This window comes from Oryza sativa, chromosome 12 (assembly GCF_034140825.1).
Source record: "Oryza sativa Japonica Group chromosome 12, ASM3414082v1".
NCBI classification, from domain to species: Eukaryota; Viridiplantae; Streptophyta; class Magnoliopsida; order Poales; family Poaceae; genus Oryza; species Oryza sativa.
This window is the reverse complement of record NC_089046.1, coordinates 1924950-1952570: the sequence shown is the minus strand read 5'-3', so window position 1 is coordinate 1952570 and position 27621 is coordinate 1924950. Positions and strand designations below refer to the sequence as shown.

The 27621-nt window shown below is 45.3% G+C and overlaps 5 protein-coding genes across 5 annotated transcripts; 3 read left to right on the top strand and 2 right to left on the bottom strand.

Moving 5' to 3' along the window:
* The first annotated feature begins 80 nt into the window (after positions 1–80).
* On the top strand, positions 81–4512 carry LOC4351464 (L-galactono-1,4-lactone dehydrogenase 2, mitochondrial-like). Its single transcript, NM_001423318.1, has 6 exons — positions 81–756; positions 1769–2019; positions 2133–2315; positions 2481–2883; positions 3662–3802; positions 4033–4512. The coding sequence occupies exons 1-6, from the start codon at positions 151–153 to the stop codon at positions 4198–4200; spliced, it is 1752 nt and encodes a 583-aa protein (NP_001410247.1). The 5' UTR covers positions 81–150; the 3' UTR covers positions 4201–4512.
* A 1599-nt stretch (positions 4513–6111) lies between these two features.
* On the top strand, positions 6112–8900 carry LOC4351463 (DNA-directed RNA polymerase V subunit 5A). The gene is made up of 4 exons (XM_015764143.3): positions 6112–6750; positions 7494–7670; positions 7903–8016; positions 8551–8900. Exons 1-4 carry the CDS (start codon positions 6160–6162, stop codon positions 8674–8676), a joined length of 1008 nt encoding a protein of 335 aa, XP_015619629.1. The 5' UTR covers positions 6112–6159; the 3' UTR covers positions 8677–8900.
* A 162-nt stretch (positions 8901–9062) lies between these two features.
* Positions 9063–10923, bottom strand: LOC4351462 (two-component response regulator ORR10-like). Its single transcript, NM_001423317.1, has 5 exons — positions 10684–10923; positions 10493–10584; positions 10318–10395; positions 10132–10202; positions 9063–9442 (listed from the first exon to the last, which is right to left on the bottom strand). The coding sequence occupies exons 1-5, from the start codon at positions 10784–10786 to the stop codon at positions 9181–9183; spliced, it is 606 nt and encodes a 201-aa protein (NP_001410246.1). The 5' UTR covers positions 10787–10923; the 3' UTR covers positions 9063–9180.
* Positions 10924–17626: 6703 nt separating this feature from the next.
* Positions 17627–20929, top strand: LOC4351461 (cytochrome P450 90A4-like). The gene is made up of 7 exons (NM_001423316.1): positions 17627–18424; positions 18560–18838; positions 19483–19569; positions 19735–19813; positions 19932–20038; positions 20153–20289; positions 20432–20929. Exons 1-7 carry the CDS (start codon positions 17711–17713, stop codon positions 20532–20534), a joined length of 1506 nt encoding a protein of 501 aa, NP_001410245.1. The 5' UTR covers positions 17627–17710; the 3' UTR covers positions 20535–20929.
* A 5259-nt stretch (positions 20930–26188) lies between these two features.
* Positions 26189–26944, bottom strand: LOC107276519 (E3 ubiquitin-protein ligase RING1). Its single transcript, XM_015763646.2, has one exon. The coding sequence runs from the start codon at positions 26873–26875 to the stop codon at positions 26189–26191; it is 687 nt and encodes a 228-aa protein (XP_015619132.2). The 5' UTR covers positions 26876–26944.
* Between the last annotated feature and the right edge of the window lie 677 nt (positions 26945–27621).

Below are 27621 nucleotides of genomic sequence, written 5' to 3'. Positions count from 1 at the left end.
GGGCCTTTCCTTATATGGGCTTTATTCCAAGTGCGGGCCAAAAAATTGAAAAGTAAAAAAGGAAAAGGAAAAAAAAAAAGGGAAAACCCCATTTCGATCTGGTGCGGCGGTGGCTGTGCTTCGTCCCGTCTCTGCCGCCGACGAGCGACGATGCGGCGCCTCCTCCTCGCCGGCATCCTCCGCCGCGCCTCCTCCTCCCCTTCCTCCCACCACCACCTCCACCTCGTCAGGGCGCTCTCTGCCTCGTCCCCGCTCCCGGCCTCCGATGCCGACCTCCGCAAGTACGCCGGCTACGCGCTCCTCCTCCTAGGCTGCGGCGCCGCCACCTACTACTCCTTCCCGCTTCCCCCCGACGCGCTCCACAAGAAGGCCGTCCCCTTCAAGTACGCGCCGCTCCCCGACGACCTCCACGCCGTCTCCAACTGGAGCGCCACCCACGAGGTCCACACCCGCGTCCTCCTCCAGCCCGACTCCCTCCCCGTCCTCCACGACGCGCTCGCCGCCGCCCACGGCGAGCGCCGCAAGCTCAGGCCCCTCGGCTCGGGCCTGTCCCCCAATGGCCTCGCGCTCTCACGCGCCGGCATGGTCAACCTCGCGCTCATGGACAAGGTGCTCGACGTCGACGCCAAGAAGAAGACCGTCACCGTGCAGGCCGGGATACGCGTCGCCGAGCTTGTCGACACGCTCCGGGAGCATGGCCTCACGCTGCAGAACTTCGCGTCCATTCGGGAGCAGCAGGTCGGCGGCATCATTCAGGTCAGTTCTGTAGCTTCTGCTGGAATGAAAAGAATTTGTAGCTATCTAGGGTGATTTATTGGAGATTTGATAGTAAGAAATTAATGATTTTACCAGTAGTACAAAAATATAATTGGTAAATTTGTTGGATAATATGTTCAATGAAATGTAGTAGAATTTGTTTCAATTGACATTAATAGAGCTTTCCCAAATAAATTGGTGAGATAGTCAAGAGAGGCTTTCTGATTAGAAGATAGTCATCCAACAAAAAGTAACAAATCGGAAAAATGTCACGGTTATCTCTACTCTACAATCTTGTTGTAATTTTTTTCTGCATTTGATAGCAATTTGTGGAAGCTAGAAATGCCTTCACTGTTTGTTCTTAACATGGCATTGCATTCCTATATACTGAAAACTTTTGCAGTTATTGTTCTTCCTTGTATTTGGACAAGGAGTATAACTTTTTTTTTGTCACTCTGTTATCTCACATCTGTTAATTCTCCTGTATGGTATGACAGTGATTACCTTATAAGCATTCACTGAGTTTACTGTTGAAATGATGGAAATAAGATCTACTGTATGTTGTTTCCTTCTATGAAAGTTGGCTTAAGCTTGTTAGGGAAGATCCGAAGATGTGTTTGTGGATTAGGTAGGGAGGGATAAAGAAGTACTACCTCCGTTTCATATTATAAGTCGTTTTGACTTTTTCGTAGTCGAAACTTTTTAAAGTTTGACCAAGTTAATAGAAAAATATAGCAATATTTTCAACACAAAATAAACATATTATCAAAAATACATCCAATGTTACATTTAATGAAACTTGTTTGGTGTAGTAGATGTTGCTAAATTTTTCTATAAATTTGGTCAAACCTAAAGAAGTTTGACTAGGAAAAAAAATTCAAAGCGACTTATACTATGAAACGGAGGGAGTATTACTCAAACTAGAATAAATAGATGGGACTTAACATGCAGTTCAGGCCATATGCATTTCTGTACAGCTTACCTCGGATGATCATTTCATGACTGATTGCAGGTTGGTGCCCATGGCACTGGTGCAAGGTTGCCACCAATTGACGAACAAGTTATTAGCATGAAATTGGTTACCCCTGCCAAGGGGACAATAGAGTTGTCAAGGGAGAAGGATCCTGATTTATTCTATCTTGCTCGCTGTGGGCTTGGTGGCCTTGGAGTTGTAGCAGAAGTTACTCTTCAATGTGTGGAAAGACACCAACTTATTGAACACACTTTCGTTTCCAGTGCAGATGAAGTCAAGAAAAATCACAAGTAATGTTATCTCATTCTGATCATTAAATGGATGTCTGGAATTGGTTTGCTTATCAATTTTGTCATCATTTACTGGAGAAAACTGACTTTCTTTCACTCCCCTCCTTTCTCAGGAAATGGCTCTCTGAAAATAAACATATTAAGTACTTATGGATTCCATACACCGATACAGTTGTTGTTGTCCAATGCAATCCTCCTTCAAGGTGGAGAACTCCAAAGTTTACCTCAAAATATGGAAAGGATGAGGCTATCCAACATGTTCGTGATCTTTATCGTGAGTCATTGAAGAAATATAGGTACTACCTCAAAACAATATGCACTGCATTCAAACTGTAGCTGTATGCACTATGCAGATCTACTCAATGGTTCTTTTTTTTTCTTTTGCACTAAACATTCTAGCTTTACTCAGCAATAGCATTCCATTAGTTTCTAGCTAATGCCATCTTGTAGATGCTTTTCAGAACTAAAGCAGAAAGTAATGACCCAGAAGTAGATCAGCTTTCATTCACTGAATTGAGGGATCGGTTGCTTGCCCTGGATCCTCTAGACAAAGATCATGTGATCAGAATTAACAAAGCAGAAGCTGAATATTGGAAGAAGTCAGAGGGCTATCGCATGGGCTGGAGTGATGAAATATTAGGCTTTGATTGTGGTGGGCAGCAGTGGGTTTCTGAAACCTGCTTCCCTGCAGGGACCCTAGCAAAGCCTAATATGAAGGATCTGGATTATATAGAGGAGCTGCTGCAGTTGATTGAGAAGGAAGATATACCCGCACCGGCACCTATTGAGCAGCGTTGGACTGCCTGCAGCAGGAGTCCCATGAGCCCAGCATCAAGCTCTCAAGAAGATGACATATTTTCATGGGTAATTTGCTCTGCACATTACCTTTTTCATTATATTTAACAAGGATTCCTTGTTGCCACCATCCACCTCTGGTTGTTTATATATTTTACTGCTAATTTGTTTCCTGTTGTAATGAATATTGGATAACTTGGTTAAACAGTCGGACTGGGCAATTGATATACAAGATGACAGATAGTTACTCTGCCTACAAATCTACAATAGCTATCATTTGCATTTCTGACAGCAAATCTGTCTACATATAGATATAGGTAGTCTTTCTTATAATATATTATTACATATTTAAACAGGAATCTCTGTTTAAACAATAGAAAAGAACCTTGGACATTTGCTCTCATGGGCTTGAAATTACCACATTGATTGCACTTGGAATTTGGCTAGTTTCTGCATATGATGTAGTTTAGAGGATGCTCCCTCTTGCTTCAGTGGTACTATGTTTACATGTACAAAAAATATTTTCTTCAACTTCAATGTAGATGATCTGTTCACATGTTCTGCAGCATTTGTTATGTCCCCTCCAGAATTTCTAAGGTGTAAACCACAATCGAGCAATATTTAATGAATACATGGTAGGCAACTGACTGTATATAGATATTTAACTGGTTCCGGGAGAACCGTGCAATTTCTATGATTCTTTTTTCGAGATTTCATTATCGATACTCTCCATGTGACACTGATGTAGTAGTACTTCTTTGAGAAATGTCACAAAACATTATGCAGTTTCACTTTGTAGTGTGTAACATTAGTGTTAATGACCCGATTTATTGTGATCAATATGCAGGTTGGGATAATAATGTACCTCCCAACGTCGGATGCTCGACAAAGGAAGGAAATTACAGAGGAATTTTTTAATTACAGAAGTAAGACGCAAACAAATCTGTGGGATGGTTATTCTGCATATGAACACTGGGCCAAAATTGAGGTGCGAACTTTCACTGCTTGATGCAAGATCTGGGCAGCTACTTTTATTAATTGTTTGTTAGTACAGTCCATTGCTGCAGAGATGGTTGAAATTAACATCAGACATGTTAATTTCGAGAGAATGGCCTCCCTTGCATTGTATGCATAGTATGATGCATGATACCACTGTCCAGTCCGCTTTGTTTGCAATATCACATACTGTACTGATCAACATTTCTTCGCTTTTCTTAGGTTCCGAAGGATAAGGATGAACTCACTGAACTCCTGGCTAGGTTGAGGAAACGTTTCCCAGTAGATGCATATAACAAAGCACGCATGGAGCTTGACCCTAACAAGGTTCTTTCCAATGCAAAGTTAGAGAAGCTCTTCCCAGTAACAGAGGTCCAACATGTAAAGTAAGGTTGTGCTGATTGTTGACATGTTTGAAGACATGTCGGGGATACTTAAATCAATAGCCAAAACTACAATTCTGGTGGTTTCTCGTTACATAACCGGATATGAAGAGTTAAATTCTTTGTAGAACGTGGTCTGTTGCTGGAGAAGGGTTTTAGTGCTCCTCTTGGATCAGTGCTTAGTACTGAACTGACGCGTTTGTTGCTGGAGGCTTTTATACTTGGGAACATCCATGCCTGTTATGAGACTAAATGGTCTGTTTTATCAAGAGAAACGGCATGTAACCTTTTGCAGCAGAAATAAAGTGCGTGAAATAACAATTTGATGCGCTTCAAGAAATTAAAGATTTGGCCAGTCTAATTAGCTTTTATAAACCAAAATGATAGTTATTATTCGATAATAATCTACTAGTACTTGCTTTTAGCTCGCCTATAATTGTGATAAGTGGTGATTAACAGCGGAAAAAGGGAGTGGACCTGCAGTAGTGTAAAAATAATTATAAAACCTTATTTCGTTCGGTTTGAAAAGTTTGGGGTGTGTTTTTCTCCGTTATCAGAGTTTAGGGACAAATCAGACAAGTGCAAATTAGAGGGGAATGTCTATATGAGTATTTTGTTAAAAAAAAAGCCCAGATCTCGGTTAATAAGTTCTGATGCAAATAGATAATCTTATATTTTTGCATCTTTTAGTTCTTAAGGTACATGGTTTTTGTCTTTTTATTTGGTTTAAAAATTGCGAGACATGTTGTCCTTGCCTCGACGGTGCTGTCACCAGCGTCGACAAGCCCTCATTGACCGTTTTCTATCGCGCTCATTAACCTTGCCTTCCTCTGTATATCCACTCCCTTCTCAAAGCAAGTTTCTATCTTCTTCAAATCTAGTGAGATGTCTCTACAAACTTTTTTGTTTGGTTTGAAAATTGCGAGGCATGCTGTTGTCCTTGCCTTGATGGTGCTACTACTAGCGTCGACGAGCCCTCATTGATTGCTCTCTGTCGCCTCATTAACCCTGCCTTCCTCTATATATCTACTCCCTTCTCAAAGCAAGTTTCTATCTTTTTCAAATCTAGTAAGATGTCTCTACATCATCTTTTAAGTCTAGTGAGATGCTTCCACATCACCAAGCCACTTGATTTCTTGGCTACATATCCCGCCCACCCCATGCCTCCTACTCATGACTCTGGTGGTGGCGCCACATCCTCGTTGCATTGTCTTCACTGTTACCTACTGCCAGTCAACTGCTACCTCGTTCTTTCTAGATCAAGAACTACATCACTTTTAACCTTCCCACAAGCCCCCGAACTTGCCCGAAATTTTATCCTTTGTCTTAGCCATTGTTGTGTTGCTGCCGAAGTCGGTAAACTCACCAAGAGAAAGAAAAGTTGAAGTATGAATGTTTGTACTAACCAAAGGTTGGGAGCTAAATTATTGTTGTATAAACAAATCAGTTGAGCGTTATTTAGGAAATCTCTTATTCAATAATCTACCAAAATTATCTTTTGAGTTATAGATCAAAGTGACAGTTTTTCTTCGAATAGCTCATCCAAAGTTGTAATAGGTGAAGATTAACCGTCAAGAAAGGTAGACATGGAGTAGTGTAAACATACTCTAAACCTTGGGTTCTCTTCGGTTTTGAATAGTTTGGGACGTGTCTTCTCCGCCATTAGACTTCAAGGGCAAATGGGACAAATGCAAACTAGAGGGGTAATTTGGACTTTTCTCATATAAACACATTCTAGAACCCCATTTTGTTCGGTTTAAAGAGTCCAGCGCGGATTTCGTTCATTATTACCGTTTAGGGGCAAATCGGACATACTAAATTTTTACGGGGTATATTAGACATTTCGATAAAAATGAATATACTTTTACAGTATAAACACGTTCTAAACTCTATTTCATCTTATCAGAACATTTCCAAAAACTTAGCTAGACAGAAAAATATTAGGTCACCTTAAAAAGAGGTTAAGATGAGTCACTCCTCCCCCTCCCAGCAATCCTTCACCACAATAGAATCGGCTGAGAGCGCGACCGCCGCCACTTCAATAGAAACCGCCGAGAGCACCACCGCCGCCCGCGACGTGTCCCCTCCCGCCGCCGTCTCCGCCGCGCGCGACGTTTCCCCTCCTCCTGCCGCCGCCCGCGACGTTTCCCCTCCCTCAGCCGCCGCCTCCGCCGCCCGCGACGTTTCCCCTCCCTCGGCCGCCGCCCCCGCCGCTGCGCGCGACGTTCCCCCTCCTCCTGCCGTCGTCCCCGCTGCTGCGCTCGACGTTCCCCCTCCCGCCGTCGTCCCCATGGCGGCGGAGATGGAAGTCGACGACGTCGACGTGCATGAGGTCCCCGAATGCATAGCGTCGATGATCGACCGCGGCAGCGTGGAGAGCCACCGCCTGTTCCTGGCGCGCCGCACGGCAATGGAGATGCTCCGCGACCGCGGGTACAGCGTGCCGGAGGCCGAGATCGCCCGCACCCTCCCTGAGTTCCGCGCATGGTGGGCTGAGAAGCCTGGGATCGAACGCCTCGCCTTCACCACCACCCTCGTCTCCGACCCCTCCAAGAAGGTATATCTCGCCCAATCATTTCTTGCGATACCATTTCTTTCATCTGCTCATCTGCTCATGTGTTTAAGTTGCGACCTATGGAGTTATTAAATTATTATCGTGGTCATGATTTATTTTTACTCATTAGCGTTCGTCTGGGATATATACATGACGGGAAAAGTGTTAGATTGAAAAATTAGGACAACTAGGTATACACACTGCACATTGCTTCAGGGATGTTGGTTCTTCTAGAAAATGTTTGGGAGTAACATAATAATGAAGTTGTGTTTTCATTTGTGTTATAGTACTATCCAGTGGTTGTTTAATTTATTCTGTGGAATGCGAAATATACTTTTCAGGAAAAAAGTTTGCTAAAAGATTGCTAATGCGTATGATAAAGAGTATTTTACCATGGCACATTTGCCTTTTTGTGTTCCAGTGATATCATATACTCCTACTTGTTAGTTTGTAAATAGGTAAAAAGGGGGATAAACCCTGCATCTGGTAGGGGTTTTTATTATGGTTTAGCAAATTAGTATTCTTGTGGTTTTATCGTCCATGCATAGCGCCATCTTTAAATGGGTTCAATTTATTATTTAACTGTTGAAACTTAATGCTTACATAATCGGTATACTTCCACGCCTGCTGTTAGAGTGCTTATATCTATATCATTTTTCCATGCATAATGCTATTTCTTGGAGTGTCTATTTTTGTTACCTTTTGGTAAGGGGGTTAAAATAAACTCTAACTCAATCACTACTCAGGTACAACTTGTATTCTGTCCACCAGAGCCTGTCAAAATCGCAACTATCCGAGAGATATATCTCCAAACAAAAGAAGAGAACTTGTCCAGGCTTGTTCTGATACTGCAGAGCAAAATATTATCTAGAGCTAGAGAGGCTATCAAGGAGATCTTTAAATTTAAAGTGGACATATTCCAGGTTTGTTTTTGTTTAGTTTTTATGGCCTTTTTTCCAACGGAAAGTTCTGGCAATAATGCTATATATATATCTAATTCATATACATGCTTCTGCAAGTTATGCTCTTAAACCAATAATGCTATGTTCGATTAATATTTCGTGACTTTAATCATGCATACGTTTTGTTTACTGTCTTATAATTTGTTAATATACTCTGGTTTACACATAAATTGAGGTGTTTTTCCAATGGTAGGCCACAGATTTACTGGTAAACATTACTAAGCATGTCCTGAAACCCAAGCATGAAGTGTTGAGTGCAGATCAAAAGGCCAAGCTCCTCAAGGAATACAATGTGGAAGACTCACAGGTGCTTGTCTATAATTTGCTAACAGTGCTTTAGAATCTGTTACCAATTTTTGATGTCAGTAATCAAATAATGTGATGCTTTTGTGAAACTACATTTGTTGTAAAATATGGTTGCTAATGTGAATAGTAAGTTGTATGGTAAGCGGTAAGCCCAAAGGGCAAACAGATCCAAGTACAGTAGAAGTACCCTTGAGTGTATTAAATTTACCATATACAAAATATGCCATATTTTACGATAAATGTTGATCCTCTACATTATTTGCATAGTCACATGTTGATCTGCATCATATTTGTTATTGCTGTATCCTTGTTATGTGGTAAACATACCAGTGATCCTCTTTATATTCATTATGAGAAATGGATAATTTTCTTTGTTTTGATAGATGGAATCTTGTTGTGCCTCAAAGCCAAATCACTTTTGTTTTCACTACCATTTTACTCCTTCCGGTCATTAATATATGGCATTTTAACACTAAAATTACTGTCCTGAAATACCTTTACATCACTTCGCTGAAATGGTGCTTGTATCTTTCAGTTGCCACGCATGCTAGAGACTGATGCTGTTGCTCGCTACTATGGCTTTGACAAGGGAACCGTGGTTAAAGTTACATATGACGGCGAACTTACTGGGAAGCGTGTGGCATACCGATGCGTCTTCTGAGGGATCCATGTGTTCCTATGGATGAAGGTTGTAGTAAGTTATTAGCTACTAGTTGTTGATCTATCATCTATGTGACTCCTCTTTGCGTGATTTACCTGAATGTAGTTGGGAAACTTGCCCTGTTGCCCATGAAAGTTGGGAAATTTACCTGAATGTAGTTGGGAAACTTGCCCATTTAAGTTGGGAACTTTACCTGAATGCAGTTGGGAAACTTGCCCATTAAAGTTGTTCGGTAGTGGTTTTAAGATATTCCTTAACAAATATGGCACAAGATGTTTTCAGTGGCCCTTAATCTCAGCGGGAATTTGAAGGCTTAACTGGCTTAAAATCACAATGTGATGAACTGAGAATCACCCATTCGAATTCAAGCAGTATCCGTTAACGGATTCCATTCTATTTTGTAAACTAGATGTTAGTATCCCTTTTACAAATCAGTATGTCAAAAACCGATCAGACAGAAGCAAGAAAAAAAAATCAGTGTCAAATGACCAGTCAGATGCTAAATCAACTATGCCTTGGTCTTATTGTGTGGGGCAAAATTTCTTCATCGACTGCCTTTCTCTTGTGGCTGTTGGTGCTAGTGCTGCTGCTGCTGTTCTCGCTTGTGGGGTTACTGCTGTTGTTGCTTTCGCTGTTGCTTTGCAGGTGTTGTTCCTGCTGGTAGTGCTCCTTGCATCTGCTTTTCAGTATGTGGGGCTTCAGCTTGCTCATGTCGGAGAGCCGAACTGGTTTGAGGAAAAATTCATCAGCTCCTTCCTCCAGGCATCTGATTCAGATAACAAAATCATAACTGTATCAGAGTTTATTCTAAGATCAAAAACCATGATATGCAATCCAGAAATTGAACACAGAATTATTCTCCATGTACTATCCATTACAAATTTCTTTTTTTATTCATATCTTATGATATCTGGAGGATTTTTTTTTACTTTACTTTTAGAGTGCCCTCTTGTTGCTCCATTTGTTGTGCATGTATAATAGAATATATTGTGACAAAGACATGTGGTGCTAGTTAGTTGTCTGCAACTAAAGACCATTTTATTAGACACCACATCATGGAAGATCGACAAGATTGATTTGCGTATCACTCCATATCTTCATTATTGATTTTACACCAAAACTGTCGAGATAGAATATTAAGACGACGTGAGCTGTGGGGCTTGTTCCTTAATTATACTACATGTGACTCCAAATCAATTAAGGATTCGGAGAGATCTCCATATCAAGTTTAGCCTTAAACCAGCTTGGTTCTATATTTGATTATTTTTCACAAATGATAAGGTTTCCACTACCTTTTTTCTCTATATGCATACAAAGATGTTCTCCTTTTTTGTGCTCTATGTTTTTACTAAATTATCTGCACATCTGACTTTGGCATGTTCATCCAAATATCATAAGATGCTTGTATTGTAATAGATGGTCGAAATAATATGGTAGATCCATAAGAGTGTTCACCTATTGATCCTTGAAGGAATGTTATCCGATGACATGATCACAACTGGGATGTCCCTTAAATAAGACGATTCCTGATTGAACAAACCAAAAGGGAAAAAACTGTATTCAGGAACTGACCTCACTGTCATCTTGAGTAGATCAAATCAAATGGTTGGTACAATCAAATAGAGCAGAGATGGTAATTACCTTGATCTTCTTGAGAAGATCATATCCTGTCATGCCAGGCATGCAGTAGTCTGTGATGATCAGGTTCACTCCAACCTCCTGTTTATCCATAAAAGAGCAATTTAGAAACTCTTGTTCAGAACAAAACACAATTTTTTTTCATGGTTAGCACCTATGGTACCATTCATCTTCTTACCTGCTGATCTGATTGAGTAGAAATTGGGCTGTCCTCATGATCATGGAGCCCCAAGAACTCCAGAGCCTTGCTCCCCGAATCAACAGTGGTTACTACACAAACAAAAGCCAAACCTACCATCAGGTGCCAATTCATACAGCAACTGAGAGAAGAAAAGAGTCTGCAAGCACAAAAGAAAAATCTTGTAATACCTTGGAAAGAAGAGGTCTTGAGTAGCCTCTCGATGAGCTTCCTGTCAGGAAGGCTATCATCCACAGCCAGGACATGGAACGGAGCCTCTATAGCCACTGCCATGGAAGAAGGCAAAGCTTGCACAGATATGTTTCTCTTCTCTGGAAGAACAGAAGGAAGAGGCTACAAGGAGAAAGCAAGAATGGTAGAAGAGAAGATGCAGATGGTGTGTGTGCTTGGCATGAAAGGCTTTGCTTTACAAGGTTGTTTGGGTGTGGTTGAGCTTATATATATACATAAGCATGTGAAAGGATTCTTGGAGATATGAAGAAAGAAGAAAAGCTGATGGGGAAAACAGGTGTGATGACTAAAGAAAATCCTGCCTCATGGAAAGCAAGATCCCGGGCAGATTTGCTGCAAATCTTGCCAGGAATTGACTCCACAAAGAATAGGCCCCCGGCAACATCAGTAGTACTCTTTGTATTCTAGAGCAAGAAAGATGGTCCACCATTTTCTTTTGCTCCCTATCCCTTTTTCAAATCCTTTTCTTCTTTAGTTTTTAGTTAATTGGGTTGTCCTCTTGTTGGATGACCTGAAAGACTGAAAGATACGGATCGTTTTAGGCGATTTGGTAAAGCAAAAGAAAATTCTTCTCCATGTGTGACCTGCCAGTTTGCTGCATCAGATTTGTTGCTGTACATCAACACATATATTGCTACAATCACAGTCATTTCTTGGCACTCAAACTGTCAGTCTGTCGCACATATCGTTTCATCAAACTTATGTGAAGTCGCATGTTTGCATGGTAACACTGCACACGCATCCATCATCCATGCATCAGAGAACAAATCAAAGATTAGCTGGTAATGTTCAGGGCCAGGCTGGCAGATATCTGAATTCTGTAGCCACATACACAGACTGCTAGTAACTGATAAGCATCGCCTGTACAAGATTAGAATATAATCAGCTAGTAACTGATAAGCATCGCCTGTACAAGATTAGAATATAATCAGGCTTCAAATCCTCGGATCGGATGGGGTTGCCACACCAACCAAGAAATCCTCCTGATCGGACGATTTCTCGGTCGCTACCAACTTTCCCCAGCCAAATCTTGGCGATGCAGCCAGCAACTTTCCTTATCATATCATCAGCGACTCAGCGAGTAGTAAGGCAGGCAAAACACTTAAAACACACACACATGGAACGTGAAGTGGTTCGCGGAGTCACCCAAATCTGAAGGCGTGGATCCGGTGACGCCTGGCACGGCCAACTGAATAAGATCGAGAAGTGGAGATGATTCGATATGATATCGCGTTCGATCGCCGCGTCGCTTTCCAGGGCAGCGATGGTTTTGACATGATCGAGCGCGAGGAGAGGAGACGAGAGATTTTGCTCGGAGTATCCGCTGCCGATCACCACGAAAGTGGCGTTTTCCTGTGCCGCGGATACGCTCCCGATTCCTACCCCACTTGCGCTTGCGCCTTTCTCTTTCCTTGCAACTGCCGGGCTCTTGTCGTGAACATATTTCCTCTCCCAAAATAAACCAAACTTCTACCTTCTTACGGTCTTACCTACCGCCAATCCATAAATCGAAAAATTTTATTACTTCAATACCCCTCACCTACTCACCAACCAATACAAATTTTACATTAATTAAGGATAATTTGGTCTTTTGCTTCTTTCCTTAATGGTTTCTTGGGATTTTAGGGTCTGGTTTTATCAAGGGGGAGAGGGAGTATTTTGGCTCGCGTTTCCTTGACCTGTTCAATCCCAGTTTGTACGTACGCGCGCGCTTGCGTTGCATTTGCATGTACGTGTATGTGTGGTGTGGACTTCACTTGGGAGCGAAACGGAACAGAGCGTGGAGGATTCCGTATCATCAAACGCGGATTCAAAGGCTTGGGTATCTTCTCAGATTTCCACGTACTATTTGATATGAACGTCGTCTCTTCAGTACAGGCGTACAGCTGTACAAGCAACCGACGAAAACAGCAAGAAAGCATCCAGTACTATCACTGTATCACATCGCTGCTGATTGTAATGGAGTCGGTAACGGAGAGGGATTCATGCAGTCATGTGAAACGTGCGAATCGATTGTATGCTCAGAAAAGTCAGAATAGTTTCCGTCCAGACGAAAATTTTGTAGCCGAAGCGAGGCTCTGTAGTCTGTACACGGACGAACGTTACGTTACGACCGGCGGCCGAACCACTTATGGGCCAACACAAATGGGCCTCAGATACATTCCAGTCCAGTTCAGGCTCAAACTATATGGGCCGCACCTACACCACAGTCCCTATCCGGCCCAACTTATAAAGACTGCACGCACGTGGAATAAGTTCATCTGAGGTCCCTTAACTTTACACCGAATCCGATTTTCGTCCCTCGATCGGAAAACCAGACACAACGGGTCCCTCAAGTATCAAAACCGGTGTAGATTAAGTCCCTCGGCGGTTTTGAGGGCGGTTTTGGCTGACGTGGCACCTACGTGACCAATTTGACTCGGTCTTCGTCCGACGTGGCATTGACATGGCGCTTACATGGCAATTCGACCCGGAAAAATAATAAAACCCGTGGGACCCACATGTCGGCCCCACATAGAAAATAATAAAACAAATCGTGGGACCCACGTGGGTCCCACATGTCAGTCAAACTCACCCTTTCCTCTTCTTCCTCCTTTCTCCCCGTCTCCCTCTCTTCATCTCTCTCCCCTTTCCTCTCCTCTTCCGGCGAGAGCGGCGAGCTGGAGGGGCGGCGAGACCAGCGCCCGCCGGCGAGAGCAGCAAGCTGGAGGAGGAAGCCGGGGCAATAAAGGGGGATCGGCGACGGCGGTGGGCGGAACAGATCGACCCGGGCGATGGCAGGTCCTCCCGGAGCAGTGCCGGCAATCAAGATCCGACAGTGGCGGCCGGGAGAAGGGCGGTGGCCGGCGGGGAGAAAGGGCGGCGTGCAGCGATGGTCGCCGGAGGAGGAGAAGATGCGGCCATGCTGGGAGGCGTGGCGGTGGCAGCTGGAGGAGGACGTCCGCCACGCGCTGCTCCCCCCCGGTAGTGGCGGCGGCGCGGGGGTCCTGGGAGTCGCCGAGGATGCCGAGGTCGACGTCGACGTCGTCCGCGGCCACGGCCATGGTGTCCCCGTCCGCATCCGCGTGCGCCACAGAAGTGGCGGCATGGGGAGCGGCGCCTCAGCTACTGCAGCGGCGGCGTCAATGGGAGGAAGGGGAAGCGGAAGCTTCTCGCTCCAGTGGGCTGCTGCTGACGAGCTCAGTGGCGGTGAAGCGCGACGGATCGAGCGGCATGTCACCCTCACTCCCCTCTTCTTCCACCTCTCAACCTTTTGTCGGTGGGGAGCCGGCGTGGTGACTGGGCATCGGCGGTGCGCGGGAACACAAGGTAACGACGGCGTGAAGGAGGGCGGCGTCGTTGGCGCGGCAAGGGAGGTGCTGGCGACGACGGGGGCGGTGGGAGATGAGGAGAGCATCGGCAGCGCGGGAGAGGGTGACGGGCGGCGTGGCAAGGGAGGAGTTGAGCGGCGGCGGGAGAGAGGGAGGAGGCGACGGGCGGCAAGGGAGGAGCTGCGCGGCAGGAGAGAAGCTAGGCGGCGACCGCCGCCGGGGAGGGCGTCGCGACGGGCGGCAGAGAGATGGGCGGCTGCCGGCTGCCGGCGGGAAGAAGGTGCAGTGCCCCGCTTCTTGCCACTGCCGCTCCGCCCGCCGCCGCTCCACCTGCCCCGCTCCGCTCCGCCCGCGGCCCACCGCCGCCCTGCTCTGCTCCGGCCGCCCCGCTCCGCCGGCCCGCTCTGGCCACCACCGTTCCGCCCCCGGACCTGCTCCGCTCCGGCCGTCTCGTCCATCGCCCGCTCTAGTCGCCGCCGCCCCGGTCCACCGGTTCAGTGAGGAGAGAGAGAGATGAAGAGAGGGGATATGGGGAGAAAGGAGGAAGAAGAGGGGTGAGTTATGACACGTGGGCCCCACCATTTTTAATTAATTTCTATGCGAAACTGACAGGTGGGTCCCACAAGCTTTATTATTTTTCCGGATCAAATTGACACGTAAGCGCCACGTCAATGCCACGTCAGACGAAGACCGAGTCAAATTGGCCACGTAGGCGCCACGTCAGCCAAAACCGCCCTCAAAACCGCCGAGGGACCTAATCTGCACCGGTTTTGATAGTTGAGGGACCCGTTGTGTCTGGTTTTCCGATCGAGGGACGAAAATCAGATTCGTTGACAAGTTAAGGGACCTGAGATGAACTTATTCCCACGCACGTAGACCTTCCAGCCCAACTTATATGGGCCTCGCGTACACCACAGTCCCGTTCCGGCCCAGCTTATATGGTCCACACGTACGCCACAAGGCCGTTTCGGCTGATGGGCTGATGCGCGCGCGGCCTCTCGGTGCGGATTTGATCCACAGCCGTTGTGTCTGTGTGCGGACGGCCTGGTGCTCGTGCGTTGGTGCGGCACACGAGTTCACTGTTGAGATACAGTAGATAGGCAGATGGCCGCAACAGCCATACTGTATACCATGCACTAGCATACAAAATGGTATCTCTTATAACGATTTCAATGCTGTTTCTCGGGCAACTAGCCCTGCCACGTGGCGCATCCTAATTTCTGGGTTTGCTCCCCATGCACAGCCATCACTTAATCTCAAGCTAGCGGCTTGCCAGCGATTTGATTGGACCACGTGTCATATTTAAGTTTTGAGATAAATGGAGGATTTTACTATTGGTAAAAAAAGAAAAAGAAACTCAGTAGGCTACAACGAGAACGTTCTCGCTTCTTGGGCCAATCGGGCTCTCAACTTTATACTCCTACACAGTGAAAAACCAATCACTTAACTGGTCCTTTCCTACTCATTAATGGATCCCCTACCATAAGTGATGCATGAAAAAAATAATAATAATAAATTAAATCTAGAGATTTCAATAAACTCAGCATCTAGAGAATTCTGGCTTGGTTGATCTTATGACAAGAGATGGTAGACAAAAAGATTTGAGACAATGGCCGAGCATGGAGTGTCCTCTTTTATAAATAAAAAAAGATAATGCCTCATGCCTTGCTGCGAATTTATGTTAGATATTGTAAAAATGATTAAATGATTTGGATTGAAATATTATGAAAAAGATTTGAGAATGATGATTTAGCATGTGTATGTTTAGTTTTAGAATGAAATAAATTATAGATATAATTAATACTCCATCCGTTTCACAATATAAGTCATTCTAGCATTTCCCACATTCATATTGATAATAATGAATCTAGATAGATATACATGTCTAGATTCATTAACATCAATATGAATATGGGAAATGCTAGAATGATTTACATTGTGAAACGGAGGAAGTATATGCTTGTATGTTGAGCTTTATGTGTATTTTTTTAAATCTGTACACCTCACAATTGAAACGTAATTTCAAATCCATAATCAATTCATTATCTAAAAAATTCATTATCAATTTGAATTTCTTTATACAAATTCATCGTTTTAAATTTAAATACTAAATACATTTATCTGTCAAACTCTGATTCATTTTTTGAAATTAAAAACAGACAAAATGATTCACTCAGATCTAAAACTTCAGCAAAAATTATATACATTGAATTAGCTCTGATAAATAAAAGTCTTGCAAAGAGCACATGGGAATGTAACATAGAGGGAAAAAATAGGTGATAAACTAGAATGTCCGCCCACAAATTATAATTTTCCACACATGTAGAAACACAAAATACTAGGGACGCAAAACATGTGAAACTTATTGAGTTTTGATGATAATGCAATCTTTATGTTAATTTGGAACTTAAAACTTCATCAAAAATTTTATTTGAATATACAACTTTTGCATCAATTTTAAATAAATAAAACTAATTCTTATAAAATTCATAAAATGTAAATTTCTTATTAAAAAAATGTGCACAGGCTATCAAGAAGACACGTTATTCTGCAAGATATAAATTAGGCGCACCAATGGGTGCGCCCATTTTCTAGTCTCCACCGAAATAACACCATCAGCAACAGACAATTCATGCGTGTGTGTGATCTATCATTACTATAGTAGTATAATAGTATGTCGCTACAGATAACATTGTTATCTTGCACCTTGCACGATGAAGTCGTCACATCACTTACCGCACACATGCTCTTTCGGAATGCTTAGTTTAATATACATGAAATTTGTTCCAAATGTGGCCTCTCTTTTCTATTTAGAACTCCTAAACTCCCTTCATCTCAAAATATACATCTTTATAGTTCAAACATAGATATATTATTGTCCGATTTGAATTGTAAAGATATGTATTTTCTCTATCCTGAAATATATAGTAACTTTTAACTATATATTCATGTTAGCATCTAAAGTATTGTTTACTAGAGTTGAAGAGGATTTTGAATACATTGAGAAGTACCCCCTCAGCCCCTCTTCTAAACCAGTACTCCCCTGTTTCAAAATATATTAAATTTTAGCTATAAATCAGGATAGGTTCTCTATACAGGGTGTGACACATGATAGTACTACGGATATGGATATATCTCTATTAAGTTCGTTGTACTAAAAATATATCATATCTTATATCTTTTAGATTCTTTCTTTAAGATGGAGGGAGTACTTCTCAGTGATCTTATACTCCTCTTAATCTCTTCAAGGCTACAAAGCCGTATTTTCGGTTCTAATATGAATATTTTTTATGATATGATGTATGTATATGATTCCTTTTGAGGTGCATATGAAACTCCATGTTCTGATGTTCTTTTTCTCAAAAGTCATTCCATCATATTTTCCCATCATGTGCATGCTGCCCCATACATTCCCCTTTTGGACCAAACAACATTATTTTATGCATCCAACTCTAAACTAATAATAATCACCACTCCAAAAAAAATCTAAACTAATCCCTTTTATTAAACTCTTTCCTCAATAATTTAATCAGCCACCTACAAATACCCCCACAAACATCCTACCCTTTGGAGCAGATCCTCTGGTTGTCGGAGCCTCATCAATCTCACTCATTCTCACTCGCTCCTTGCCCACGACGCGCACGGCCACGCCGCCATGGCCGCGGCCGCGCTGCTCCTCCTCGCCGCGGCCGCCGCCGCCGTCGTGGTTGCCATGGCGCTCAGATGGCTCCTCCTCCTCGGGGGCCCCGCCGCCGGGAGGCTGGGGAAGAGGGCGCGGATGCCGCCGGGGAGCACGGGCCTGCCTCTGATTGGCGAGACGCTGCGGCTCATCTCGGCGTACAAGACGCCCAACCCGGAGCCGTTCATCGACGAGCGCGTGGCGCGCCACGGCGGCGTGTTCACCACCCACGTCTTCGGCGAGCGCACCGTGTTCTCCGCCGACCCGGCCTTCAACCGCCTCCTCCTCGCCGCCGAGGGCCGCGCCGTCCACTCCAGCTACCCGTCCTCCATCGCCACGCTCCTCGGCGCGCGCTCCCTGCTCCTCACCCGCGGCGCCGCGCACAAGCGGCTCCACTCCCTCACCCTCACCCGCCTCGGCCGCCCCGCGTCGCCGCCCCTCCTCGCGCACATCGACCGCCTCGTGCTCGCCACCATGCGCCAGTGGGAGCCCGCCGCCACCGTCCGCCTCATGGACGAGGCCAAGAAGATCACCTTCAACCTCACCGTCAAGCAGCTCGTCAGCATCGAGCCGGGACCGTGGACCGAGAGCCTCCGCCGCGAGTACGTCAAGCTCATCGACGGCTTCTTCTCCATCCCCTTTCCTCTCGCCTACTTCCTCCCTTTTACCACCTACGGCCAGGCCCTCAAGGTGCTCGTCCTTTTGCCTCCATTCATTTTTTTTTCTTTCCCTATGCATCTTGCCTAACAACAAATTGGCGTAAGCTATTGATGTACTCCTATATCTCTCATAAAAATGTGGCATTGCACGATTTGATTCCTGCAGGCGAGGAAGAAGGTGGCCGGTGCACTGCGGGAGGTGATAAAGAAGAGGATGGAGGAGAAAGCGGAGAATGGTGGCTCCATTGGGGATGATGAGGGGAAGAAGGAGAAGAAGGACATGGTGGAGGAGCTTCTTCAGGCGGAGGGTGGCAGCTTCTCGGAGGAAGAGATGGTGGATTTCTGCCTTTCTCTGCTGGTGGCTGGGTATGAGACTACGTCCGTGCTCATGACGCTCGCGGTCAAGTTCCTCACTGAGACGCCTGCTGCGCTAGCTGAGCTCAAGGTATAAAACTATTCAAATTAGTTGTTTGGTAATTGTCAATTCTTGTATACACGTGCGGTAGTAGGTACCAGGTGCTGTCAATTGTCAAATAACGGCTGAAATAGGAAGGAATTTCATTTATTATAGTTGGGTGTTAATTGTTAAAAATATGGTTGTTAGACTATCTTTCACACCAATTCTGTCCAAAAGAGAAGTTTCTACTTTCTATTTCCGGTCTGTTGTTTTTAGTCAAGTTCAACTACAGCTTTGTTCCTGGTTTGTTATTGACTTGAATACTTGATCCTGAGTATTAATTTATTATTGACTCGAATCATTTATGTTCTTGAGTCCTGACTTCTTTTAGTTTAACTGTGTAAGAATGAATCTTCACTTCAGTCAGTACTCTGGTTTCCTTTTTTTTTTTTCTCATTTTATTTACTTGCATTGATGAGTGCTAGGTTCCTCAGTCTAACAACAAAGTGAGAGAATCGTAGCAATAATATCACAATAGGTCCAAATCTTAGAAATCTGAACTTTATGACTTTTCCTGGTACAAGTTTTGTTTCCAATATGTTAAGCTTTGAGAGTCCTCAAGATTGGTCCAAGTGGTATTTTTTACTTCACTACATGTGTAACTGATTCCAGATATCTTGCTGATTTTACAGGAAGAGCATGCCAATATCAGGGATATGAAAGGGAAAAACCAACCATTAGAGTGGAGCGATTACAAGTCCATGCCATTTACTCAATGTGTAAGTTGGAAAGCCCTTGTTTTCTTAAAAATTAGCTACTCCTAAAAATATCATGCCAACAGCACGAATCCATCTAGTGTAAATGGCATCTCTTAACTGAACCTTTGAGACAGTACAGTTGGTTTACTCACATCATGATTAAATGAAGGGTTAACATTTCTTCAGGTGATAAATGAGACACTCCGTGTGGGTAACATTATTAGTGGAGTATTCAGGCGAGCAAACACTGATATTCATTATAAAGGTATTTCAATATAAACTATACTAAGCCCACGTACATTTTATTCATTATCTAAAAGAAGTCCCCATACATTTTTCATCAGAAATGCTCATTATGTATGGCATTTTTCTTTGTTTCTTAGATTACACAATTCCAAAGGGATGCAAGATTTTTGCTTCATTCCGAGCTGTGCACCTTAATAATGAACACTACGAGAATGCTCGGACATTTAACCCTTGGAGATGGCAGGTACTCCTAGGGGCTCTGTGTTATTGCTATTGGGTCTACTTATTCAATTATGTCCTGTGCTACAAAAGTAAAATGCACGCTGAAGATATCTGCAACAAATTTGTTCCTGTGCAGATCAACAATAAACTTCAGAATGCGGTAGGGGCCAATATATTTACTCCATTTGGTGGTGGACCTCGGTTGTGTCCTGGCTATGAGCTTGCCCGGGTTGTCGTTTCTATCTTCCTCCATCATCTTGTAACGCGCTTTAGGTGAGCCACCTTAATCTCTCTAATTCAATCGCTATCTTGCTAGCCAGAAAGGTGTAGATAATCTGCAAATGAATTTTCCACAATTGTGATCCAAATTGGACACCAGTCTGATTCCATAACAACTTGACCAATCAATTTGCAGCTGGGAAGAAACCGAAGAAGATAGACTTGTCTTCTTCCCCACCACACGAACTCTCAAAGGATACCCTATCAATCTTCGGCTGCTTTCAGAATCAATTTGCTGACGTTAGATTGTTTTGCAGCTGCTCTTATCTTGGAAGAAAGACTAAACATAGATAAATTTATAGAAAAATAGTTCTCGCATAGGTAGTGCATTTCCCTCTTTTTTGTTGATCTGTAACCTGGTATGTAAACAGTAGGCAGCAGAGTTGTGCTGCTTGTAAAATGACCTAAAATGCTGTGGATACCGGTTACAAGCAACATTTTGTTGTGTACTAGTAGTACTTAGCTAGTCCTATCATCTTGTCGTTTATATGGCTATCCCCTACAGTATCATCAGCAAGATGCTGTTCTATGAGCAACGGGGAAAGGTCACATTCCGTTTCCTCGTTCCACTGTGTTTGGGTGGCAGTCTTTGTCATACCACTATCATAAACTGTTAGCCCAAAATCACTCGGTATCAATCTTGAACTGTTAGTGATTTTTTTTGCTAGACTGGAAAGATTCTGTGACAAGTTCAGTTCTACAGTCTACTGTACATAGATAGCACACAGTGATGTTCAGAAATGGGACCTGCAGGCAGGAAAGCTTGACTGCTTGACCATCCGGTTACCAAGAAAGCAGTGAATGCATGATCTCAGACTTCACAGAATGCAACTATTGATTGTCTAAAAGAACTATACATTGGGCTTAAAACTGCATAAATATGAGTGTGCAATCGAAACAGTATACAGTGCATAGTTCAGATGCAGTAAACCAGTAATAACAACACACATTTGCCTCCATCTTGCACACTAGCTAGCCTGAACTCTGAAGAATCACCACCACTCGTTCAACCATCTCAGTAAACACACAGCAACTGCATGCAGAGCCGACGCTGCTCCAGTGCTCTGTGCTGCTTCCCCTTTCTCTCTCGACGGATCACATCATGGACCTGTCCCTAGCTGCTGTTTGCGACCGATTGCGCACGCTCGCTTGCCTCCATCCCTGCCGACGCGAGTTCGTACTGCGTACATGACAGTACAGTGCAGCAGTAACGTCATCGATGTTGAAACGCTAGCTGATGAGATCGAGTGCATATGGGCCTATCTACCTTTCTCTGTAGGCGATGGATCTGCTACTACTGCTCTGTTAGGCTGTCGCGATCGTGAAAGGGCTGCAAAAGTTTGGGCACTGTCCTGTCGGAGCAATCATGCAATCAGCCATGTTCCTTGCTCGTGCGCATCTACGCTTTCTGGGAGGCGACGATGCTTCCTGAAGCCATCCCGAGCATGCATGGCAATATGGTGCTCTCATGTTCGTGCATAGGATCGATCGCCCTTTGGAGTCCCGTGTAGCCAAAGCCCTGCAGTTTAGATCTTCAGAACATGCAGTGCCTACAGTGACAGTGTTTATGGCAATCAACCGTGGACGCCGTTCTGCTGAATGGGAAACAGAATGTAAGGCCAGTCACATTGCAGGCCACGCATTAATTGACCTTCATGCGCTAAACTACAGGCCAAAGGCCACAAGCCTCACAGCGCAAGTGCCCTCATGAATGGCTTCAAGTGGATCCATGTTACAGTAGTTCTAATAATAACCGAACAGCCGGTCTCTAGCATACCGTATCCTAACATAATTAAAATATCCCGTATATCTCTCACCAATGTTAGGGCACCTCAATATTATAAAAAAAACCAGGTAGTAAGCACTAAATCACTGCTTACTACCTGGTATTAAACATTGTGAGAGTGGTGCATAATTACAATCAGGTCATAGCACTGCTACCGGAAGAACCGAAATAAAAAATGATATGTACCCAGAAATCAGTTCATGAATGTAATGCGCGCGTAGAAAGGTTTATGTCAGAAGCGATTTTTTAACCCGTGAATCCCACCTTATTGTCTGTTTCACAAAAATATAAATTGTGGAGGGTGTCTTTTCCTACTGCCGCTTGTGGTGTGATCCCACACTAATACTCAACCAGTAAACATACATTGCTGATGCCCTAAGCGGGTAGCCGTGTCTTGCAGCGATCCGCCTCAGGAGCAGGCGGGGCGAGCGTCTCCTCTTGGAGGGCTGCGTGATTAAACAGGGAGGCGACTCGCGATGCCACGTATGCGTTTTTCAGACGTGTTGGCGTGAGATTACGTGACACGTACTCGCACTGTGACTGGCCTAATAGAGTCACCTGATTGCCAAATTGCCCCCAATTCTATCTGTTGGCCATGTTGAAAAAAGCCGATCGACCATACGTGACAGCATGCGAGTATCTCGATATATTCGTGCGTGCTGCTTACCAAAAGGAGATTAGAACTGCAGCACCGTGAAAAGCAACTAGACATGCGCACTGCTGTATGTGTAGTGTAGGCCACTGCCAACTTGCACACAAAGGCTGTGTTTAGATCTAAAATTTGGATCTAAACTTCAGTACTTTTTCATCACATCAACATGTCATACACACAACTTTTCAGTCACATCATCTCCAATATCAACCAAAATCCAAACCGACAGACGAACTGATCACATTGCATGCGTGCATGTTCCTCGTTTGCAAGTTGCGACTGCTGCAAATTGCAAGAGCAATCGCCGACCACTTAATTTTTTTTGTTAAAAATATTAGCATGCATGATGCATGCATCTTTAGCGACGTGACGAGTATATTGTAGCATATTCGCAGCAATTAACTATTCCAGAATAGTTGCAAGCGGCGCACCTTTTCAGCATATGGAGTATGTGATTTATCACTCGCAGAAGACACAATGAGCACCAAAGCTCCGTGGCAGAATTTCATATATGTCTGAAAAGAAAAGATTAATCTATATTTATGACGCTACATTTTTTTCTGAAAAAAACAGTCAGCATGTAAGTGTAATGCAACTTCTATATCCCACTATAAATTATATATATTGATATAATATCTACTACATTAGATACATGAATAAATGAACTAACTAAGCATGTTAAGTTGTAATTAAGCATGCTATGATAGCCGCAACGTCTCATGATTTGAAAATTGACATCTGTCAGTTGCCACGGCAATATGCACGGACAGGATCACACTAGCATGGGACTAGGGGTGGGTGTTCGGTCTGACCAAAAAATCAATCTCGGTCTTTGGTCTTTCGGTCATTTCGGTCTTTTGAAAAGTGAGGACCGAATTTCTTCCAAAAAACTCAGGACCGACGAATTCGGTCTCGGTTGGACCGAATTTTGACAGCTTCGGGAGATAAGTTTGGAATGAAGAATTTTGATGAAGGGCGGGCTGGCTGGTTGGAGACGGAGGCGGCGCGATGGCGGCGTTGAGGCAGAGGCGGGCTCGCTGGAGGGCGGAGGGCAAAGGCAGAGGGCGGACCGGCGGAGGGCGGTGCGATGGAGGCGGAGGGCGGAGGCGGCGCCGGCGTGATGGAGGCCGAGGACGGACGGGCGAAGATGGCGTCGGCGCGATGGAGGTGGAAGGCGGAGGCGGCGCACGAGCGCCGAGCGGCCGAGCGCGATGCGATGGATGGGATGGGAATGGGAGGCACGCGCGAAGCTGGGTGGGAGGGAGTGGCTCTGTGGCTGCCTTTAGGGTTTAGTAGTTTACTGAGCTTATTGGGCCTTCTAGGCCTATTGAGCCAAAATTCGGTTTTCTCAGTTCATTCGGTTAACCGAGACCAATGACCGAATTGCCCAAATAAATTTCGGTCTTTCAATGGCTGAGACCGAACTATTAACCGAATTTCTCGGTCTCGGTTTTTTCAGTCGGTTCTTTGGTTCACTCTTATTTTGCCCACCCCTACATGGGACTCAAGGAAATCTGACGCTTTAAAACACTGACTGTGATGGAGAAGAAATCAACCAGCTTTGACTCAAACAAAGCCAAGGCCCATAAGCCCATTTGGAAGTCCAACTTGTTCGCCCGGCAATTGGACCGGTTTCCCGGACGGAATTGGGCCTCCTAAACGGGCTCCCGAACGATGCCAATGCTGGCCCACCTGTACATCTCCCCATAGGAATGGCGTTATTCCGATCAAAGCATCGCAAAGCGGCAACAGCGAACAGTTCAGTAAAATTAAGGGTCTTGGCATATGTTACAGTGTCTACAAAGAAATAATCAATCTGCTTTTGCCTGTTACAATTTTCCGTGCGACCGACTCAACAAACTGATCGAGCCTTCTCTTCCAAAAAAAAACAAACAAACAAACTGATCGAGCCAGGTTACAAATTAAAGACATCATATACATGTGCAGTGCATGCTTGATGATGCACGGTGACAAAATTGCCAAATTAGAGTGCTGATCATGTCCCCGAACCAGAACCAGGCGTGGGCAATGGCCACAGTCCCGCCTCCGCCTCCGCCTGGGTGGGCAGCGCGAAGCGGCAGAGCGGGCAGAGGCGGCTGACCTGCAGCCACTCGAAGATGCAGTTCTCATGGAAGGCATGGCAGCACGGCATCTTCCTCATCGGCTTGTCGCTCTCCTCCTCGAAGGCCTCCAGGCACACGGAGCAGTCCTTCTCCTTCGCCTCGCCGGCCGACGTCTCCTCCAAGGCGGCGATGGCCTCGCTGCACGCCGGGACGGAGCCGAAGCGACCGTTGCTGTACCCTTCCGGTGCGGCAGCGGCAGCGTTAGGCCTCTGGAAGTGCAGGTGGGGCGCCAAAATAAAGAGCGAGGCCGCGGCCGCTGCCGTGGGAGCCTGCAGCCTCCTGTACATGTCGTGGGGCAGCAGCAATCGTCCGGTGGTCGCCATGCTCCGGCGACTAGGACAAGAATGCGCGCGACGCTCGATCGGCACCAATGAGCAGCTAGCCGATCGAGAATTTGAAGATTGATGTGCAGGGACGCGTATATCGGTATGTACCGCGTATGCGTGCAGATTTATAGCTAGGCTCGCATACCACGCACGCGACTACGCCGCTGTGTTCGAGCTAGTTCGAATCGGACATGAAATCAGTAGTCAGGGATGGTAATGCTGGTTCCGTGTTGGAGTCCGCTTGCTGCCTTCGCTGCCAGTGAGTCAGTGCTCATCAGCTGTCGGAGCCTTTGCGGATGCTGTTGACGTGCCTGTTGGCTGTGCTTGTGTCTTCACTTAAAAAGGGTGCCCAGGTGAAAGTGCATATTCTGTACATGAAGTGGGGAACATGTGAGATTTGTACGAGTAATAAATTGCACTTCATTTCAAGTTCATCTTTACATTATAAAGCTGATTGCAAATTAAAAGGTGCTATCTTCTTAAATATCCGAAATTAATTAATTTAACCTGCTTGATCTCTTTTCATCTAGCTACGACTCGGGGAACAAGAAGCGGATGCACATCGTTGCTTCTTCTCCTTCGTCGTGTTCATCTTCGCCCTCGTCGTTGTCCTCCAACTCAGCAGGCATGGCGGAAGTAGATTTTTTGTCCCTCAAAGGGACATCCCCTCGTTTTGTGCATGACATTTAAAAAGTTATAAAAAAAATTTGAAAACAAATGTCAGGATAGAGTCTGACCTATCAGTGCACACGTTGTTCCGGTGGATCGAGTCGGATACAGATTCGAGTTATCATGACTTTTAATACACGTTGCATAAAAAGTTGCTTACAAAGTTACAAAAGAGGAGTCCGAGTGTTGCCCCTGCACATGAACAGAGGTCACTTTACAAATCGTGATTTTATCTTTTGACATGGCATAATTGTGTAATGAACAATGCCAGCAATTCAGATCCATATCTACATCAAAAACTGAAATTGCATCTCTCAATGCTGATCAACTCGTATACTCAATCAGCCGCATTAGCGAACAGTCGATGCAGGCATAGGATTGTCTCTTCACCATCGTCATCGTCGTCGTCGTTCTCTGCCTGGGCCACCTCTTCTTCCTCCTCCGTCTCAGCAGGCAACGGAAAGCGGCAGAGCGGGCAATGGCGGTTAATCACGAGCCAGCTGAATATGCACTGCTCATGGAAGCAGTGCGAATCAGCGCACGGCATCCTCCTCAGCTTGTCGCCCTCCTCGAAGCCCTGAAGGCACACCGGGCAGTCCTTCGCCTCGCCTTTCTCGTCGCCGACGGTAATCTCCGGCAGGCTCACGATCGCCATGCTCGACGCCGGCGTAGCTCCACCGCCATTGCCGTCGTCGTCCGGTTGTAGGATACCGTCCAGTAGGTCCACGATGCTGAAGCCGCCGGTGGCCTGATCGTCGAGTCCGCCGCTACGGTCGGAGTTGCCGGAGAAGCGCGCGACGCCGTCCCCGTCGAAAGTGACGGCCAGCCATGACGCCGCCGTCCGCCTGGTTGGCCCCGGCGTGGAACTTGACGACGTCCTGGAAGCACGAATCCAACTCCAAATGTTGAATCCTTGCTCTGCCCAGTACTGGTCGATGAGCTGTTGAAATTGTTCGTCCGACATGTGCGATGTGTCGGGGACATCGTCGGAGGCGTCGCGCGACCATGGTTCTTCATCCGACATATTCCGGCAGAACGAACAGATTGATATACAGTGATACTACCTAGACTGCAAGATTTATTGTTGGAATCTCTCTTTCAAAATAAACAAAGAGAGAGAGATTTATTGAAGAGCTTTGCAGGGAGATATGCTGTTCGTGTTCGGAGACGGAGTCAAGTTCGAACTCGGTCGTGGCGCACGCACGCAGGGGTGGGGGACGCAGGCCCAAGCACAGTCGGCCTGTTCGTGATAGGCCGGCACGGCCCATCTCACCGAGGAAGCGCATGAGGTGCACTTTTAGGATGTGTTTGGTTCCCGGTCGAGGTTGGATGGGATATGGCGGTCCATATTTTGCTGGAAATGACGATCCAGTTTTTTGTTTGGTGGAGTGAATATGGCGATCCAGTTTTTCGTTTAATTGTAGGGATGAAAGTGGATATGGTGATCCATTTTTTTGTTTGGTTGGGGGAGTGGGATGGATGAGTGGTTGCAATCACCCTTTCATTAGAGGTGGTGAGCATACCACCTTCAAATTCACCAAACCCAAAAAAAATATCAATCCACTACCAACAAAAAAAAACTAAATAGAAATAAAAAGTCAGAAATAAATTAAAGGGGAAGGAGAAAAAGGAAAAAAAAGAAAAAAAAAGTCTCTTCGTCGGCAGCTGCGGCGCCTCATCTCCAGCAGTCGCCGGCCGCCGCAGCGCGTCCTCTCCCGCCGGCCGCTGGTTCGCCTCCTCTCCCGCCGGCCACCGGACCTCCTCCGAGCC

Coding starts and splice junctions, on each gene's coding strand:
- LOC4351462 (NM_001423317.1), bottom strand. CDS start 10,786: ATGGCAGTGGCTATAGAGGCTCCGTTCCATGTCCTGGCTGTGGATGAT. Junction 10,585..10,683: donor CAAGACCTCTTCTTTCCAAG/GTATTACAAGAT, acceptor TTGTTTGTGTAG/TAACCACTGTTGATTCGGGG. Junction 9,443..10,131: donor ATTCCTTCAAGGATCAATAG/GTGAACACTCTT, acceptor TATCTGAATCAG/ATGCCTGGAGGAAGGAGCTG.
- LOC4351464 (NM_001423318.1), top strand. CDS start 151: ATGCGGCGCCTCCTCCTCGCCGGCATCCTCCGCCGCGCCTCCTCCTCC. Junction 757..1,768: donor AGGTCGGCGGCATCATTCAG/GTCAGTTCTGTA, acceptor GACTGATTGCAG/GTTGGTGCCCATGGCACTGG. Junction 3,803..4,032: donor AACACTGGGCCAAAATTGAG/GTGCGAACTTTC, acceptor CGCTTTTCTTAG/GTTCCGAAGGATAAGGATGA.
- LOC4351461 (NM_001423316.1), top strand. CDS start 17,711: ATGGCCGCGGCCGCGCTGCTCCTCCTCGCCGCGGCCGCCGCCGCCGTC. Junction 18,425..18,559: donor CCTACGGCCAGGCCCTCAAG/GTGCTCGTCCTT, acceptor TGATTCCTGCAG/GCGAGGAAGAAGGTGGCCGG. Junction 20,039..20,152: donor TTAACCCTTGGAGATGGCAG/GTACTCCTAGGG, acceptor GTTCCTGTGCAG/ATCAACAATAAACTTCAGAA.
- LOC4351463 (XM_015764143.3), top strand. CDS start 6,160: ATGAGTCACTCCTCCCCCTCCCAGCAATCCTTCACCACAATAGAATCG. Junction 7,671..7,902: donor TTAAAGTGGACATATTCCAG/GTTTGTTTTTGT, acceptor TTCCAATGGTAG/GCCACAGATTTACTGGTAAA. Junction 8,017..8,550: donor ACAATGTGGAAGACTCACAG/GTGCTTGTCTAT, acceptor TGTATCTTTCAG/TTGCCACGCATGCTAGAGAC.
- LOC107276519 (XM_015763646.2), bottom strand. CDS start 26,875: ATGTCGGATGAAGAACCATGGTCGCGCGACGCCTCCGACGATGTCCCC.